The 18,727-nt window shown below is 37.5% G+C and overlaps 1 protein-coding gene across 1 annotated transcript; it reads left to right on the top strand.

Annotated features, from left to right (window-relative positions):
• Nucleotides 1–1,578: 1,578 nt before the first annotated feature.
• On the top strand, nucleotides 1,579–18,445 carry MED4 (mediator complex subunit 4). The gene is made up of 7 exons (XM_045796810.2): nucleotides 1,579–1,739; nucleotides 7,176–7,242; nucleotides 11,193–11,363; nucleotides 13,421–13,478; nucleotides 14,722–14,808; nucleotides 16,270–16,401; nucleotides 18,256–18,445. The coding sequence occupies exons 1-7, from the start codon at nucleotides 1,615–1,617 to the stop codon at nucleotides 18,426–18,428; spliced, it is 813 nt and encodes a 270-aa protein (XP_045652766.1). The 5' UTR covers nucleotides 1,579–1,614; the 3' UTR covers nucleotides 18,429–18,445.
• Nucleotides 18,446–18,727: the final 282 nt, after the last annotated feature.

Genomic DNA, 18,727 nt, shown 5'->3' with positions numbered 1-18,727 from the left:
CAATCTCTTTGATACAAACATCCCTATGCTATGGAGATACAAATCCTGCATTAGTTAATTTTTAAATCTATCTTCATTTGTTCTAATCCAAGTTTACCAAGCAACATTCTGGTGATAATTTTTCTTCCCGTGTAAGTTTGTAAGTAAAATTGTGTTTGGCATTATTACTTTTCCTCGTAAGTGAATAAATCAGCATTCTGGATTATATAGCAGTTGCTACGAATGGCTTTTATTTTTAGCATGAGTCCCTGAGAAAATCCTCAAGTCTGGGGTACCCAGCAGGAAGCAGGCTCAGCGCCTCCAAAAGAACAGGCCAGGGGACAGGATGATGGAATGATGGAGGTAGATACTCCTGCTTCACTCCCAGCTGTTCTGTAGGTGACATCTCTCCATCTCGTCTTTTAAAATCACAGCTGGGGCTGATACAGAACCCGCATTCCCCACACTGTTGCAACTTTGGGTTTTCCTGATAGGGAAGGTCCCCGACTACATTGTTCTCTCCAGGAAAAGTGGGTTAAGGTGGAGTTTTGGCTTTAATTTGGAATCTGTGTTGTATCGATTATTTAAACCACTTTCTTAAACTACCATTTACATGCTATATTGACTCATTCACTTCAATAGTCATCTTGATCAATGAGCAAAACACTTTGTTGAGAGATATATGATTATAAAGGTGGATTATGAAAATGTAGATGTAACCCAAGTGTCTGTGAACGGATGAAAGGATAAGCAAAATGTGGTAACTACATATAATGGAATATTATTCAGGCATGAAAAGGAAGGAAATTCTGACACATGCTAAAACAGGGATGAAAATGGAAGACACTACGCTAAGTGAAATAAGGCAGTCCCCAAAAGACAAATATTGTGTCATTTCATTTATTTGAGGTCCCTAGGGTAGTCAAACTCAGAGAGAGAGAAAGTAGAATGGTGGCTGTCAGGGGCTGGGGTAGGAAGGAATGGGGAGTTGTTATTGAATGGGCACAACAGTTACAGTTTTGCAAGAGGGAGAGAGGTTATGAATGGTGAGGTTATGGATGGTGGTGATAGCATAACCGCATGAATGTGCTTCATGCCACCGAATTGTACACTTAAATATGATTTACATGGTCAATTTTATGTTATGTGTATTTTACTACCATAAAGAAAAAAAAGATTATGGTCCCTGTCCCAAGCGGCTTACAACCTCTAGGAGAGGCCGAACAGGAAGGTGGGGTTAGCATTATAGGGCTGCAAACTAAAGACAGGTTAATGCTGAGAGTAGCCCATATCACAAAAAAACTGATACAAGACGTAGGTCATTATGCAATTTCCTCAAATGCTTGAAACCCGCTGAGCCTCCCATTCCCTACTTGAAAACCATAGCGCGCAGGGCAACCGCACTGCGTCGTGCCTCCCTGTTCTCTGGCTCTTCTCCCTGGGTTGGACCTGAGAATCCCTCGCTGGCCCATCAGATGGCGCCGCCGTCCGCAGTGCGTCTCCAGGCCCATAGGGGCCGCTGTCGCCTTGACCTCGTTTCCCCTCGCCTCGGTGACCCTTGCTTCCGCCTCCGGAGCCCGCCTCTCCTCGCCGGTGCTCAGCTGCGCAGTCTCCGGCTGTGGGCCTGTGGGGAGCATGGCGGCGTCTTCGAGTGGGGAGAAGGAGAAGGAGCGGCCGGGAGGCGGTTCTGGAGCGGCCGGCGGTAACAGCACGCGAGAGCGGCTGCTGTCTGCGCTGGAAGATCTGGAGGTCTTGTCGAGGTAATGCCGTCGGTCTGAGGGCGTGACTGGGCTGGGCCGGGAGGACTGACTGTGAATCGGCCGCGCCTGCCTGGGTGCTCGTTCCTGGGACTCCGTGGGGAGGCCGCGCTCCCAGAGACCGTGCACGAGTGTCGTGGACTTGGCGTCCGCAACCCTTCCGAACTCCGAGACAGCATCCTTCCCCCCCCCCCCCCGCCTTAGAGGATGTTTTAGTAATGGCAGGGACGCTGGAACCCCGACACTGTCAGAACCGTCAGAACCTTAGAGGTCGCCAGGTGTGAGTACCTTCGTCCGCGGACTCTCGACAGACGTTTAAGGAAAGCCCCCTGGGTCCCAAGCGTTGGGAGACGGTAGTGAAGGGGAGACTAGATGCGGACATAGAGCAGCCCAGTGTCAAGGGGGAAGAGATAGACATAAACAGACATTATGGTGCGGAACCTGTTTTTAATCCGAGGCGTGCGCTCCGGGTTACTGGAACACGGGGACTATAGGTGCCTGTCTCGTTGTAGTCAGCCAGGCTTCCTGGAGAAAGGACTGCGTGGGAAGAGTGAGTCCACCGCACTCAGTAGGCGGCTGGTAGCTGGAATAGCAGGTGCAGACGCCTGGCGGCAGGAGCACGCGCGACTTGGTGGAATTGCAAGTTTGGGATAGTTGGAGTAAAGCGAGCATGGAAGAGGTAGAAGAAATCGAATGTCGTTGTCCTTATTCTGCCATCGTTCATGGTAGTTTGTCAAGTTGAAGTCTTCTTTAACTCTCTCACATTCACGTGGATGTTGAAATTGTTTTGATTCTTCCTCCTAAAATGTTGCTCAGATTTGACCTCTTGTTCCCATCCCCACCATTCTGTTTTTTTCATGCAGCCTCCCTACTGTTTTACTTGTCTTTATGCTTCTGCACTTTCTTTATTGCCCAAGAGCAGAGCTATCTTTTTAAAAGACATGTCATGTCACTTTTCTGCTCTAAAATATTTAGTAGGTTCTCGCTGCCCAGTGAGATAAAGTCCAAATGTCTAGCTTAGTGTGCCACTTTTCTGTAAATAGGTTTACTTCTGAAGAAGTGACACCCCCTTTGGGAAGTAGTGGCCTCTGCCTTTTGTTCTGAGTGAATCTTGCTCCTCGAATTTCAAATCTTTGCCTTAGTATATTCAGTGAACTATTACTTCTCACCCTTTTACTCTGGAGCCCAGTAAATTCGTTTCTTTTCTGAGTTTACTTGCTGTAACATAATTTGTCTGTTTTGTGACCCTGGTATGTATTTCATACTCACCAAGTTTGGAAACTATTTTTTTGAACCTACTCACAAAGGGTAATGGTCTTTGAAAATTTCTTCTGACATTGGACAGCTCGGTAGTCAGTCTGAAGATCTTGCCTCTGGATTATTTGGCTATAGCTCTGTGTATCTGAGGTGTGTTTTCCGGATGCTGTTGGTACCTGCAGGAGTGCGTCTACGTAGTAATCATGGACTCTTCGCTTGAAATAGCATAATTAAGTCATTTACCAGTTGTGTTAAATTTGAGACTAAATTGAACTGCTCTTGTATGGGACACCTGGGTGGCTCAGTCCCTTAAGCGGCTGCCTTCAGCTCAGGTCATAATCCCAGGGTTCTGGGATCGAGTCCCACACTGGGTTCCTTGCTCAGTGGGGAGCCTGCTTCTCCGTCTGCCTGCCACTCCCCCTGCTTGTGCCCTCTCTCTGTTTCTTTCTCTCTCTGACAATTAAATAAATAAAATCTTTTTTAAAAAAGTGAAATGTTCTTGTAAATTGACCAATTTATCTCTCTCCCTCTTTTTAATATTTCCTTAATTCTGGAGTATAGCATTTTCTGTTTGATGAAATGTATCGTTTAAATTTAAATTTTCCTCAATCTGTTTCTGAAACTTTCCCACTTCATCTTTCTAGTTGTGCATGATTAGTTGAGGTGGTGAGTTCTCTTTTGCATTCTCTGAAAGAAGCTGTAGTTCTATTGCCCTTTCCCCAGGAATGCTAAAAGCACTTTGATTTTTCATTGTTTTGCAGTACTCATTGAATCTGTTGACAAATTGGAGATAAGCTGCTGCTTTTTTGAGGTCCTTGCAACCTCAAAAAATAATGGTTATTATAACCATTATTTTAAAAGTTTGTTTTTCTTTTCTTCTGATTTTCTCATGACTTAATCTGCCATGTTATTTTATTTGTTCATCAATAAAGAAAGACTGGGTGACAGTGAGTGAAAATGTATACCTCTTTTTGACCCTGGAGATGGTGGTGGTAGTAGAAGAGATGTCACTGTGGTTTGCCACTAAAGACTCACTGAGATTTCACAGAATGAGTCTATTCCAGTGTGATCAGCTTTCAGAAAAATGCCATTATGTTAGCAGTCAGATATAGCTACGTATACTGATTCTGTGATCTGTGAAATTTGTCATTATCCTCTTAATGAAATTTTTCTGTTTGCATTTTTAAAGAAAAATTGGAAAGAAAAACTAATGTAACCTCTTGACTTTAGAAAACAGTGGGTTTGAAATTTAGGATATATTTTTTACTGTTACCTGATTATATAGCTTTTCAGTATATTTATTACTTTGTAAAATGTGATAGAATGAGGCAGTGTTTGGAGGAATTTTTTTTAAAGATTTTATTTTTTTATTTGAGAGAGAGCAACCGAGAGAGAGAGCGGGAGCGCCAGTGAGCGGTGACTGGGGGAGAGGGGCAGAGGGAGAGGGAGAATCGGTATATTTGTTACTTTGTAAAACAAGATAGAATGAGGTAGTCTGTGGAGGAAATTTTAACAATAGAAACACAAATTATAGTCTACAGTTTTTCTTAACATGTTTGTGACTCAGAACTCATTGTCCTTAAGAAATGTTAATAGGAGTCTTGAGGTTTCCACACCAGCCTATTAATCTGTTTATCTATAATTTACCTGAAGTGTAGTACCACTAATAATATGGGATCTAACCCCCATGTAAATTATATTTCCGTGGGGAATTGTGGATAGATTCTAATTTGATATGCCAGGAGTACAGCTTCTTCTGTAGTGGGGACAGGGCTCTATCTCCCACACCTGTAACCAGAGCCTGGGCCCAGGGGTTCCTTCAGCCTCTTTACCATTGGGGAGGACAAAGGTTTCCACTTAGTTCTACACTGCTACTGAACAGCACTGTCTTACAGCTTTCTTCTTCCCACTGTACTCCTGTGCCTAAGGCAGGCTCTTTTAAGGTTTTCTTTGGATTTATACGCCTACATTTGCAAGAAAAGCAGAAAAAGTCTCATTCCATATCTCCTACCATACTTCCCATCCCCACCACCCCCACCCCTGAAACCAGCCTTTGTGTAGACCAGAGGTTCTCAGCTGTTTATATCTCATCTATGGGGTAGAGAAAAAGGTTAATATAACATGCTGTTTTCATAAAATGTCTGTCTAATCCATCAGCAAGTCTTTTCAGCTCTACCTCGAAAATACATTCTGAGTCTGTACATGTTTCACCGGTTTCCATTACTAAATCCTAGTGGCTAGGATCTAGTCAAAGCCAATGTCATCTTTTTCATGGAACACTACAGAAGCCACTTAACTTGATTTCCATTCTAGCCCTCTTAAAATCCTTTCTCCAGATAGCTTAGCAGGTTGCTTAAAAACATAAATCAGTTCATGTCATTTCCCTGTTTAAAGTGATCTGGTCACTTCTCATTGTACCTGGAATGAAATACTGATCCTTTCCCGTGACCTGCAAGGCCCTAACACGGTCTGGCCCCTCCCTCCTCTAACTACCCATGTCCTCATTTTGTATTCTGCTCCCCAGTACCTACTACTATATTCTGGCCACACTTCCTCAGATCCATCTTTGGGCCCCTGAATTAGCTATGTCTTTTACAAGCATTCTTCATGGCTGGCTTTTCTCACTTAGAGAAGCCTTTCCTGACTCCACCCAATGTTAAGTAGCCAGACCACCTCACTCACATGCTCTAACACTGCTTTATTTTTTCCCAACCCTTCTTACTCTGGTTTTATTTACCTATTTTCTTGGTTATTCTTGCGTCCTGTATTAGAATTTAAATTCCATTGTTCACTTTTATAACCCAAGCATCTAGAAAGTGGCACAAAATAGACACTTAAGAAATATTTAATGAATGGATGAATGAAGACTTTGCATTGCCATATCCACTTTTTTCATTAATCAGCTAATTAATTCATACATAATGGTATGGGAACCTTGTAGTGGGGAAGGTTGGGTTCAGTTGGCACCATCCAGAAAAATAGCATGAGGCTAGCAGTAAGGAAGATGGAAATATGAGGGTGAAAATAGCCTAGCAGCCAGTGAGAAGGTACAAACACTGGGGCTGACTGCTGGTGTCAGGTAGCTAATTGTGTAGCTGTCCCTCTTACGTAATTTCTGGAGTCCCGTCTGTCAGCACGTTTGAAACTAATATATGGATATTGCTTGATACATATTTTATACTCATCTTCATACTAATTTTCATATAGGAAAATTGTCATGTCTAGTAAGTAAGCGTTCCAGAAAGATAGGATTTTATTATATGTAGAATCCCTCTTAGTTGATACCTGTCTGTTTAATTTAAAAATTCAGTTCATGTAGAAAATCATTAAAAAATGATTCATCCACTCCGTAATTGTTTTATTTTACCTTAAAGCATATAAACTTATGTTTTTACTCATCTTTTCATCTAAGACAGGGGTCCGGGAACTTTTTCTGTAAAGGGCCAGATAATAAATATTTTTGGTTTTGGCAGGCCATAAGTTCTCTGCTGCAACTACCCCAGTCTGCCGTGGTAGTGGGAATGCAGCCACAGATAATGTGTAAATGAAGGGCCATGGCCAGTGGGCTGTATGTAGGGGGTTTTCTTGCATAAACCACCCATAATGCATTGTCTACCAACTTCTAGTATGTTTCTTTAAAGCGAAATGAGGGGTGCCTGGCTGGCTCAGTCAGTAGAGCATGCGACTCTTGATCTCAGGGTTGTGAATTTGAGCCCCACATTGGGCATAGAGATTACTTAAAAAAAAAATAGTGACGTGAAATGAGAACTTAGATGCTCATAAGCAGTCTTAGCTGCTGAATTTTCATGGTTTCCCTTGGTTCTTTGCAGTATTCCTTTGCGGACAGCTGTGGAGTCTTTCCCAAATATTCAGCTTAGGTTTTTATGGAAACAGCTCTTTTCTGTTGACAGTCATATTTCCTTGGTATTTATGTACTGGATATTAATTTATGTAATTATAGTAGTAAGTAAAACTTGCGTAAATGAGTCTGGTAACAAACACAACTGAGTCTTGCTGGTGAGAGCCCAAGTGCACAGTCACTGTGGGGCAGAGGCTGTGTGAATACTTAGCATGCTGTGGGTACCATGAATCCAGCAAGTCAGTTAGGTAGAGATCAGTTGATAAAGCTTCTGTTGTATTTGTTTGGCAAAGATGTTTTGGTTTTTTGTTTTTCTTTTTTAGAGAACTTATAGAAATGTTGGCAATTTCAAGAAACCAAAAGTTGTTGCCGCCTGATGAGGAAAACCAGGTAGGTGGCTTCTTTTTAAATTACAAACAAGAAATCCCCATAATTTCTGCAGTTTCCCTATTTACATTTACTTTGTGTGAGAACAGGAGGATTGGATTCTGTTAAATTATTAATTACAACTTTTAAATGGATATTTTCTTTGAATCACTTATATAAGGTAACGCTGCTTAAGATAATAGTTGTCTAAGGGTTTAGCAGTATTATTTTCTCTTTTAGTTCTAGTTACACATTATTCATTTTTGTCTTTTGAATTAACCAACAAAGCTTGTTAAATGGAGATTAAAACAATATTTGAAAGAAAAAAGTTAATGCTCTCATAAAAACCTTTTATTATCTGCTTGGTTCCTCTAATGCAACTTGAAAATGAATAGAAATAAAGGAGCATGCAACTGTTAATAGAAACTGTTTTGTGGACGTTAAGTTTACAAGTTTTTATTTTCTTTATTCCTTTCTGTGCTTTGTAATTTTCTACAGTAAGCAGGTTTTTTTTCTATCCAAAAACTTCTTAAAGTTAAGAGGGTAAATGCCATTTTATGTGTTTTTTACCATAATTTTTTAAAATTTTAAAAGAAAACAGCTGGGAAGGATTAATCTTTTTAATGATATGAGACAGCTCTGTGCCCCATCATTATCTTAGTTTTATCTTATAATATGTTTTGAAGGCAGAGAAATTTGATTGTCAGTAGGGAGGTATTATAAAACTTTGTTTTCTTCAAAGGTTAATCCCTTCAAATGGAGAGAGGGAATTAGGTAAGGCTACAAGTAGTAAAAGTTGGTAATTTTAGGGATTTTAAAGTTGTTTTTTGTACATTGTTTATTTTGTTTTTAGAAAAAGCTTATAGAGAAATACGTTAATAGAGGAATGCTAGTCTCAGATACTTTATTGATAAATACTTGTGAAATAAGAGTTTATTACAAAATGAGCAAAATGAAATACAAGTTTTGACTTTAGTTCCTAGGCACTTATTATATACTTGCCAGGCATGCAGATAATTCAGTAGGTCATAACTAAGACCTGCCCAGTCAGCACTAGCTTTTCTTATACTTTGTAAGGATTAGCAGTTCTGTCCTTAAAAAATAACAGTACCTTGTCACATAAGGTTGTTGTGAGGATTTATGATACTGCATTTTAAGTACACTTAGGAAGGTTGTTGTGAGGATTTATGATACTGCATTTTAAGTACATTTAGGAAGTGTTTAGTAATGGATAGTTATTATCATCACCACCCCAGGACAGAATTAAACCTTATACTTAATACGGTGAATTCCTGTATAATTTTCATTGACACTATTAAATATTAGTGGGATGTGCCCATTTGAAAATTTACTGTTTTTGGAAATTGCTCTTTTTTAAACCATCTTCATCATAAAGCAATACTATGCATGACATCACAGGTTTAATGTGAGTTATATATTTTCTTGAACATAATAGCACAAATGTGTAACTGTAAAAGTTTTTTTTATGCATCATACATTTATCATAAAAGTATTTCTGACATCAGTTCAACTCTGAGACAACCATAATGAAGAATTTACTATAATTATGTCATCGTTTCCTTACATTATAGTTTAATGCTTTGATCATTTATTTGCTATCATAGTTGATTGTGTATGATTTTGTAACTTTAAAAAAATTACGCATTTTGTCATAATGTCTTTGCATCCTGTTTGGCGCTTTGGGATTTTTTGTTTTAATTTTTTTACAGTTTAATTGAGATATAGTAGAAATATAACATTGCATTAGTTTAAGACCTACAAGATAATGATTTGTTGTATGTATGTATTGTGAAATGATTATCACAGTAAGATTAGTTAACATAGTTACAATTTTTTTTCTCGTCATAAGAACTTTTAAGAAGATGACAGGGCAACCATGGCACCTTTTCATGTACCTGTTGGTGATTTGGGTGTCTTTGGAAAAATTTCTCATGGTTCCATTTCTCTGTACATTTTTAAGAACTTTTTCAAAGTTGCTAAAATATACCATCTTAGCAGCTTTCAAGTATACAGTGTAGTATCATTAACTGTGGTCACCATTTCTGTACATTACATCCCCAGAACTTATTTATCTTATAACTGGAAGTTTGTACCTTTTGATCATCTTTACCCATTTTGCCCACCCCCACCCTGTCATCCACCAGTCTGATTTCTTTTTCTATGAATTTGGCTCTTTTAGATTCCACATGCAAGTGAAATCCTGCAGTATTTGTCTTTCTCTGTCAGACTTATTTCACTTAATATAATGGCCTCAGGGTCCATCCATCTTGTCAAAAATAGCAAGATTTCCTTCTTTTTTATGGCTGAATAATATTTCTGTATCTGTATATATACATTCCACATTTTCTACTAATTTGAAGAGATACAGGTACCCGATATTAATAGCAGCATTATCAGCAATAGCCAAATTATGGAAAAAGCCCAAATGTTCATCAACTGATGAATGGATAAAGGGGTGGTGTATACACACACACACACACACACACACACACACAATGGAATATTACTCAGCCATATAAAGAATGAAATCTTGCCATTTGCTGCAACGTGGATGGAGCTAGAAAGTATTATGCTAAGTGAAATAAGGCAGTCAGAGAAAGACAAATGCCATTTGATTTCACTCATATGTAGAATTTTTTAAAGATTTTATTTGTCAGAGAGTGCACAAGCAGGGGGAGTGGCAGGCAGAGGGAGAAGCAGGCTCCCCGCTGAGCCGGGAGCCCAATGCAGGACTCAATCTCAGGACTCTGGGATCATTACCTGAGCTGAAGGCAGAGGCTTAACTGACTGAGCCACCCAGGTGTCCCTCATATGTGGAATTTAAGAAACAAATGATCATGGGGGTGGAAAGGAGAGGGAAACCAAGAAACAGACTCTCAGCTATAGAGAACAAAGTGATGGTTACCAGATGGGAGGCGGGTAGAGGTATAGGTGAAATAGGTGATGGGGATTAAGGACTGCACTTGTGATGAGCACTGGGTAATATCTGCAAGTGTGGAATCACTATATTGTACATCTGAAACTAATATTACACTGTATTATTACTAACTGGAATTTAAATAAAAACTGAAAAAAAATACATACCACATTTTCTTTATCCATTCATATATTGATGGATTGTTAGTTTGCTTTCATATCCTGGCTGTTGTAAATAACGCTGCAGTGAACATGTGGGTGCCCATATCTTTTTGAGATAATAATTTCATTTTTTTCAGATAAGTGCCCAGAAGTGGAATTGCTGGATCATATGCTGGTTCTATTTTTAACTTTTTAAGTAATTTCCATACTGTTTTCTGTAGTGGTTGCACCAGTTAACATTCCCACCATCAGTGCACGAGGTTCCCTTTTCTCCACATCTTTGCCAACACCAACTCTTATCTCTTGTTTTATTGAATATAGCCATTGTAACTGGTGTGAGGTGATATCCAGTTGTGGTTTTAATTTGCATTTCCCTGATGATTAGTGATGTTGAGCACCTTTTCATGTACCTTTGGTCATTTTTATGTCTTTGGAAAAATGTCTGTTCAGTTTCTTTGCCCATTTTTTAATCAGACTGTTTATTTTGTAGAAATTTTTTATAGTTCTTGGTGTCAACTAAAATCATCTCAAATACCAGATTTGGGGGGAACCTCCATTGCATTATATTTTTAAGGATAAACTTTAAAATTTTATCTTACCTGCGAAATGAATAAACCTCATTTTGTCATATTGGTAGTTCTGAAGACTTGTATGAAAGAACAGCATATAACTAGAAAAAGTAGAAAGTCTTGATACTAGTCTGTTTTCCAAAATAATCATAGGTAGGTTATTTTTATTCTTAACGTTGATTAGAATAATACTTTGAAGGTGTTAAAATTTTATAGCCTAGCCAATTCACATGTGGATTCTTTGCTTCATTGGAATGTCACTTTTCATTATTCTGCTCTCTGCTCTAATCAACTGTTACCTGACAGGTCCTGGAGTTGTTAATTCACAGAGATGGGGAATTTCAAGAACTGATGAAATTGGCACTCAATCAGGGAAAAATCCATCATGAAATGCAAGTTTTAGAAAAGGAAGTGGAGAAGAGAGACAGTGATATTCAGCAACTACAAAAACAGCTAAAGGAAGCAGAACAAATACTGGTAAGTTGTTAGAAAATAAGGTAAAAAAGATATTAATCTATTTCTGAAAAAGAAATCTAACTTAAAATATTTTGAAGTGGCAGAAAACTTGACTTTCCAAGTCTAAAAGTGACAGCTTGTCAGTTTGGTTCAATGAAAGGCCATTGTCATTCCCTATTTTACTTAATGTTTTCAGATAGTCTGCATTATTTTTGAACCATATTTTCATTATTTAAAATTTTTTAGGATTGAATTAGTAGAACTGGGAAGTTATACTTTTATCCTGTCCCGTTAGAAGTTTTCAGTTATTAGTAGTCTAAATCTTTATTTCAGCTTTTAAAATATTTTGAAATCAGTAGAAATATGTATCAATTTTATAAATCGATTAAAATTTACATTAACTTATTTAGTCTTCCATTCTAAACTAGGTGGGATTTGGGCATATGTCAAGGACTCTATAGTTTTTTGGGTTTTTTTGTTTTTTCCTAGTTCTTGGCTACTGTTTCAGAAAAGCAATTTCTTTGCTATTATTTGCCCAGTTATTTCAGTAAATACTAACTAATGTAACTGTTACATGGTGGTATTACAGAAACAGCTGAGTTTGATTCTCATATGGACCAGAAATTGCTAGAATCTTTATCCCTGATGAATCTTCAAAATGCATCAAAATGGGCTCCAATAGATAGAAACCTAAGTGGTTCAGGGTAAATTAACCACTTGCTGAAGAAATGACCCCAAGAAAACGCTTTTTTAAAAAAAAAATGTAATGAAATCTATTTTCCATTAGCGAAGTAATACTTATCAAAAGATATTCAGAAAATACAGAAAAATAGAAGAGGAAAAGGTTGTGTTAGTCTCTCTTCAGACTGCCATTATTCATAGTTTTGTGCATTTCATTTCAGTCTCAGACTTTTTTTTTTTTTTTTTTTTTTAATTTTCCAGTAGGGCTTATAATTGAAGTCTGGTTGACACGCAATGTTACATTAGTTTCAGGTGTACAACACAGTGGTTTTTCCCCCCCCAGAGGTTTTCATTTTTTAATCTTGTAATTAGTAGGATACTACTGGCTTTCTATTACTATTTATTAAAACTTAAGCATTTTTCATGTATTATATCCTCTTTGTTTCGCTTTCCAACTTTCTGTTATAAATAATGCTTTGATGAATATCATTGCAGAATAGTCTTTTTTTTTTCTTCTGCATTTCAGATTATATTCTTTAGATTTGATTTCAAAAAAAGTAATTATTGAATAAAGACAGTGAACACAAGGACCATAAAAAGATTGAATTTTATGATTTAGGAAGTAGCAGCTAACATTTATTGAGCACTTGTGCATCAGGTCTTATGCTTGTTTGCAGCTTACATGTATTATCTAAGTCTTCTTAACAGCTATGCTAGATTTGTACCATTGTTCCATTTTACAGATGAGGAAACCGAGATTTTTAAATTAATAACTACCTTGCCCAGGAAGAGTGAAAAGTAGAGAGATGAAACTTAAACGTAGTTCTCTCTGACTCCATACTCTTAACCACCATGTTATAGTTGAGGATGCGTATACTAGCTTAACTTCATTTTACCCTTTAGTGTACCTTTCCAGGGGTTGGGGGGGGGATTGTGGGTGTTTTCGTTATAGCAGTCATTAAGCATGGAGGTAATGGTAACGTGTAAATGAGTAAGGCTGTCAATAACAAGAATGTGTCTTGTAAAGTAGAAAAAAAATATTTTGGTATTTTATCTTTGAACTGAATGTAAGAACAGGATGCTTTGGGAGTGGTATGTGGTCTGGATCTCTTATGCGTGTCTGATAGAAGGCATAAAGAAAAAAGTAAACAATCCAATTTATACTTTGTTTCTAACAATTTGTGAATGAAGACTGATTCATGTATATATGTTATTTCTTTCATTAACCAGCTGATATAAATGATTCCCAAATTGTGTTTCAGAACATTACAAATAATGGGGATTTCCAGCTTTTGCATATTGTTCCTCTGGGATTAATGATTTTGTGAATTAAGCCGAAAATTTTGCTTGATATAGTTAAGAATAAAGCATATTTCTTTTTTTAATATTCGACTCAGGCAACAGCTGTTTACCAAGCAAAAGAAAAACTCAAATCAATAGAAAAAGCAAGAAAAGGTTAGTACTATGGGAGTACTCAATGACTGTCTGAAAAATCCAAGTTTTGGTTTCAAGAAACAGATGACGGTGTTATTGGTAATTATTTGCTGCTATTGAAATGATTCCAATAAATTTGTATTGTAAAGTGCCTGCTAGGTGCTAGCACTGTGCTGTGTATTACTGGGGAGGTATCACACCTTTTTCAGGTTCTAAGAAGCAACGGTAATATAAGGAAAGTCATGGCTATGTATCCGAATGTGTGGTAAAGACAATGAGTTTATAAAGTTGTTGAGAGAAGGGAAGAGAACCGTGAGCTGGAAGCAAGTGGGATGTGAGTTCAATCTTAAAAGACAGGACAGAGAGTGAAGGAGAATGTGCAGTGGGCAACTGGGTTGGGACTAGAGTGTCCTGAAGTCAGAACTAGATGTGGCTTTGGGATGTGTGCACATTTAATGGTGCAGATAACCAGCATGCCTTCTTTTCCTGTCCCACTTCTCTCTTTAAAAGACTTCCATTTTGGATTTTTTAGTTTAGGTACTAAAAGTTAGAATGAAAACTTTGGTTACTTGATTTTAATGTTTGTAGATTATTTACCTTTAATCACCTCACAGTTGTCTAACTTTCCTCTTCATTTCCTGTTTCAGGTAACTACTGTTAATGTTTGGTGTATGTCCATCTTTTTTAGATGTTTAATACAAATATAACAATACAAATACATATATGTACATATATTCTAAAACAAAAACCAGGTCATGCTATACATATTATTTAGCAGCTTACTTTTTTTAATCTAATGAATATATTATGGACATGTTTTTGCTTAGGTCTACTTATAATCATAGGGTCACATCAAGTCAACAATTGAGTGGTATAGTGTGAACTGCTGTCCTCATTTAATAGCTTAGATGTCATTGGAAGACAAAACACTCTTTCCTCTGTTTTATTTGTATTCCTTGTTGCTTTGAGAACAAATAAGAGTAGTTAATGGTAGTTAATTGAGATTAGGGAATTTTGTCATGCTAATGTCCCAAATTTGATACTTTGTTAGCTGTTTTTTCTAGATGTCTTGCTCTTTACTTGGGGAATCTATATGATTTAAGCTTAACAATATACATATTACGAGGTATTATTAGGGAAGGTAGGCAACTCAGATTACCCTGTTTTCAGATAATTTAAAATAAAGATGTGATTATGAGGCATGCGTTTATACACTTGTAAATTACTAGACTAACATGCTACTCTCTCCTCTTAACTCTCTCAGGTGCCATCTCTTCTGAAGAAATAATTAAGTATGCACATAGGATTAGTGCAAGTAATGCTGTGTGTGCCCCACTGACCTGGGTTCCAGGTAAAAAATACTTCTCTTATTAGACATACGTGGTTTTGAAAATTCTTAGGTGACTGTACTCAAAAGTAGGAAAAATGATTTAAATATAGAATGTATTTGTCCTTAGAAACATCTGCTATATATTTTCATACCTTTAATATCTTATAAGTAATAATGTGGACCATGGGTTTGATCAGTTTGGTTTTTTACAGAACTTTTGCCCCAGGGACTGTGTTTCTGTCCTTTTTTTTTTTCTTTTTAAGATATTATTTGTTTATTTGAGAGAGCGAGCACGAGCAGGGAAGAGAGAAAGAAGCAGGCTCGCTGCTGATCAGGGAGTCCCATGTGAGGCTCGATCCCAGGACCTTGAGATCATGACCTGAGCCAAAGGCAGCCGCTTAACCAACTGAGTCACCCAGGCGCCTCTGTTTCTGTCCTTTTTAAAAGAAAAATCATAAATAATGTTTGAAAGTATAAGATGATATGTGATGATTCTAAAGCTATAGATTTATATGCCTGTAACACTCAGGCTGGCCAGAAGCCCAGTTTTTAGAACCATTGGGATTTTGTCCAGGGGTCTGGCCTGGGAATTAAGACAGTCCCAACTCTTCCGGGATAAAGGTGAAGCACTGAGCACCCAATAGCAAGCACATGGGACTGGATAGAGCTGGAGTAGTTAGAAACACCAAAAAAGTAACAAACTGCAATATATATTGACAGTACGTAAAACATTTATAAGACAGGGACCTAAGATTGAGCAGCAGTGTTCTGGGAGGAGTGGGAGATAGTATCTCAACATCAGTAATTCATGATGGTGGTATTTTACCATACTGAAAATACTAAGATTAACTTACAGTTTTGAGGGTAATGATCTGGAGTGAGTAAGAAATATTACCAAAAAGTTGGTCCAAATCTGCCAAGTTTTCATCATTCTAAAACTAAGTGGTATGCTTTCATGATTAGAAATGAACATTGGCTCCTGCTATTCCTCCACTGGAAAGTTCTAGGAATTAGTCTTTAAATGACAAGATCAAAGAGGTTTGTTAGGAAAAGTTTTAGACAGTCCTTCAAATAAGCATTCCAGTCCTTTCTGTCTTGTGAAAAAAAAAAAGCGTCATGATCTGTTTATTCTCTCAGAATATGTATCATTTGTTTTTCTTACTAGGAAATGCAAATAAGTTAGAAGAATCAAGATCATGATAATTTTTTTAATTTGTCATCTGGAATTGCTAAAATGACAGACTTTTCTCCTTTTTTTTTTTTAGTATAGAAAATGGTATATTTCTGTACAGATTCAAAGAAGAAATGCATGTATTTTTAAATTTAATATATTATGCTCTTAATAACAATTGATATTCCTATTCCAAAATTGAAAATGGGTGTCTTGAGTTTTTCAGAGTGAATCAAGGAAAATCAATACTTCCAGAGAAGGTATTAATGCTTAATTTGCATGTGATTGAATTAAAAGCAGTCTTTTTTTAGGGGACCCACGGAGACCATACCCAACTGATTTAGAGATGAGAAGTGGATTATTGGGTCAAATGAACAATCCTTCCACTAATGGTGTAAATGGTCATTTACCAGGGGATGCACTTGCAGCAGGCAGACTGCCAGGTAACGTTAATCAGAACAGCCTTTCAGACATACAAGGTTTTTCAGACACGATGATGGAATATCTGGCTGTTGAACAAGTTTGAGGTTCTAGACCCAGCTCGTTTCAATAGCTAGGTTTTCTGCCAATTATCCTGCTCTCTAGTTTAAGAACTGTTCTAGCTGGAGTTCGTGAAATTAGAATAAATTGACTTTTCTCTCATTTGTTAATAGGTTTTTTTCCCTCAGGTATTAGGCCTCTCTTTTATTATTAAAATTTAAACAGCTTTTTAAATAAAATTGTGAAATATACTGTACAGAATAAGAAATATATATGTTCATTTTAAAGAATACGAAGTGAACCCACTCCTGAAAAACTCCCAAATCAACAAAATGAATAACAGCTTTTTATGGGCTTTTCAATAACTAAATAAAATAGTACTTTTGTGAGACTTGGTTCATTCTGAATTTCAGCCTTCCTCAAGTTTTGCATATAGTTTTGTGTTATTCTTACATTTATTTTATGTTCCCCATCTTTTATCTTTTGTAGGTGACTTGTTTTGATTTGGTAGAACATTTAAAAAGTATTTAGAAGGTTATAAAAAAACTGGTTTTTTTGAGCAATCACTTTTAATATTTCACCTATTTCATTTTTTTGTCTTATTTTTACAGTGTTAAAAACATGCTCTATATAATGCTTTTCTGCTTCACATTTTATTGTAAGGATGTTTCTGTGTTGTTAAGAATGCTTTGTAAGCATCATTTTTAATCATCTAAAGTACAAACTGAGAATTCAGTGTGCCTCAGTTTCCCTTGATATCTTTGCATTTTTCTCATTTTGATTATTCCATATTATATACCAGTCACAGTCCAGTCAGGAGGCAGAAACCACATCAGCAATATGAACAAGAAAAATGTAAAGAATTATTAGTAACAAGATACTAACTACTAAAGGGTAAAGAGAACTGTTTTTTAAAAATATGGTAATAGCAGATGTGGGGAGCGACTACATTTAGGACCAGGCAGGATACCCAAGGAAGTGACCCACTGAGAAGAGGCTTCTCCCACCCCCATCCTCAGGCTGCTGTTCGTATCGCGGCAGCCTCGAGAAGGTGTAGCTGTGGCCCACGGGCTGGCAGAGTAGTTAGATGAGGTATTCGCAGGCTGGAGCCGGCAAACAGGAAATTATCCCCTAGGGTTCCAGGGAGCCTTGCTGGGAAGCCACCTGTAGGGTAATGGTGAGACTTAGATGCCACTGAAACTTGGCAGGGGTGAGCCCACCGCTTGATGTCCGCATGCCAGCCAGGCACCACAGGAGTGAGAAGGGAAACATCAGATCGCTTAGTCCTGTTCCCCTTGCAGAGTCCCTCCAGTGCCCTCTACTGACAGAGATTAACATTGTGGCTGCTGGCAAAGGAGAATGTTTTCAGGGTCCAGGGAGAAGAGTGGATTTAAAGTTTAAGAGGCAGTTTAAACTTGTAATACTTAGTATAGTACATGTTAGCTATTTAAAATATATATAGAGAATAATATATATGACCTAATAGATATCTGCATATAGTTTACATAGATATATATATAGGAAACATTTGATTTGTCATTGTGAATGTCTTGCAAAAGAAAAATTAGGTCAGCTGACTGTATAAAGTTACTTAGATGGAAGCATGATTTTTAAAAAATAAAACACAGGTTCTGGTTATTAAAACATCATGCTTTTCCTTGATAACTTTGATCTTTGTTAATATAGCCAATGTACATTTTGATTCCTGGCCTTAAAAAATACTTACTTCAGATTCTGTGTGTGAAGGGAAGAGTAATTAAGAAGTAAATTAATTACTGGTAGAAGTATTGTTACATATGCTTCTTTCTTTTCTCCAGATGTCCTTGCTCCACAATATCCATGGCAGTCAAATGACATGTCAATGAATATGTTACCACCAAATCACAGTAATGATTTTTTGTTGGAACCTCCGGGGCATAATAAAGAAAATGAAGATGATGTAGAAGTTATGTCAACAGACTCCTCTAGCAGCAGTAGTGACTCTGATTAAAAACATAAAAGACAAAATTCATACAGAATTGAATACTATGGGGGGTACTGGGTGGCTCGGTTGAGCGTTGGACTCTTGATTTTGCCTCAGGTCACAATTTCAGGGTTGTGAGATCAAGCCCCGCATCAGGCTCCGTGCTGGGCGTGGAGTCTGCTTAAGATTCTCTCCCTCCTTCTGCCCCTCGCCCTACCTCTCTCCCTCTTTAAAAAACAAACAGAATAGAACTATGGAATTCTGTTTCTTAAACAATTGCAAGCCTGTCAAAAATAGCCAGGTAATACTGGCTGTAGTGGAATTGT

This window comes from Ursus americanus, chromosome 10 (assembly GCF_024610735.1).
Source record: "Ursus americanus isolate L20-20 chromosome 10, mUrsAme1.1.p, whole genome shotgun sequence".
Taxonomy (NCBI): Eukaryota; Metazoa; Chordata; class Mammalia; order Carnivora; family Ursidae; genus Ursus; species Ursus americanus.
This window is presented reverse-complemented; position numbering and strand designations above follow the sequence as displayed.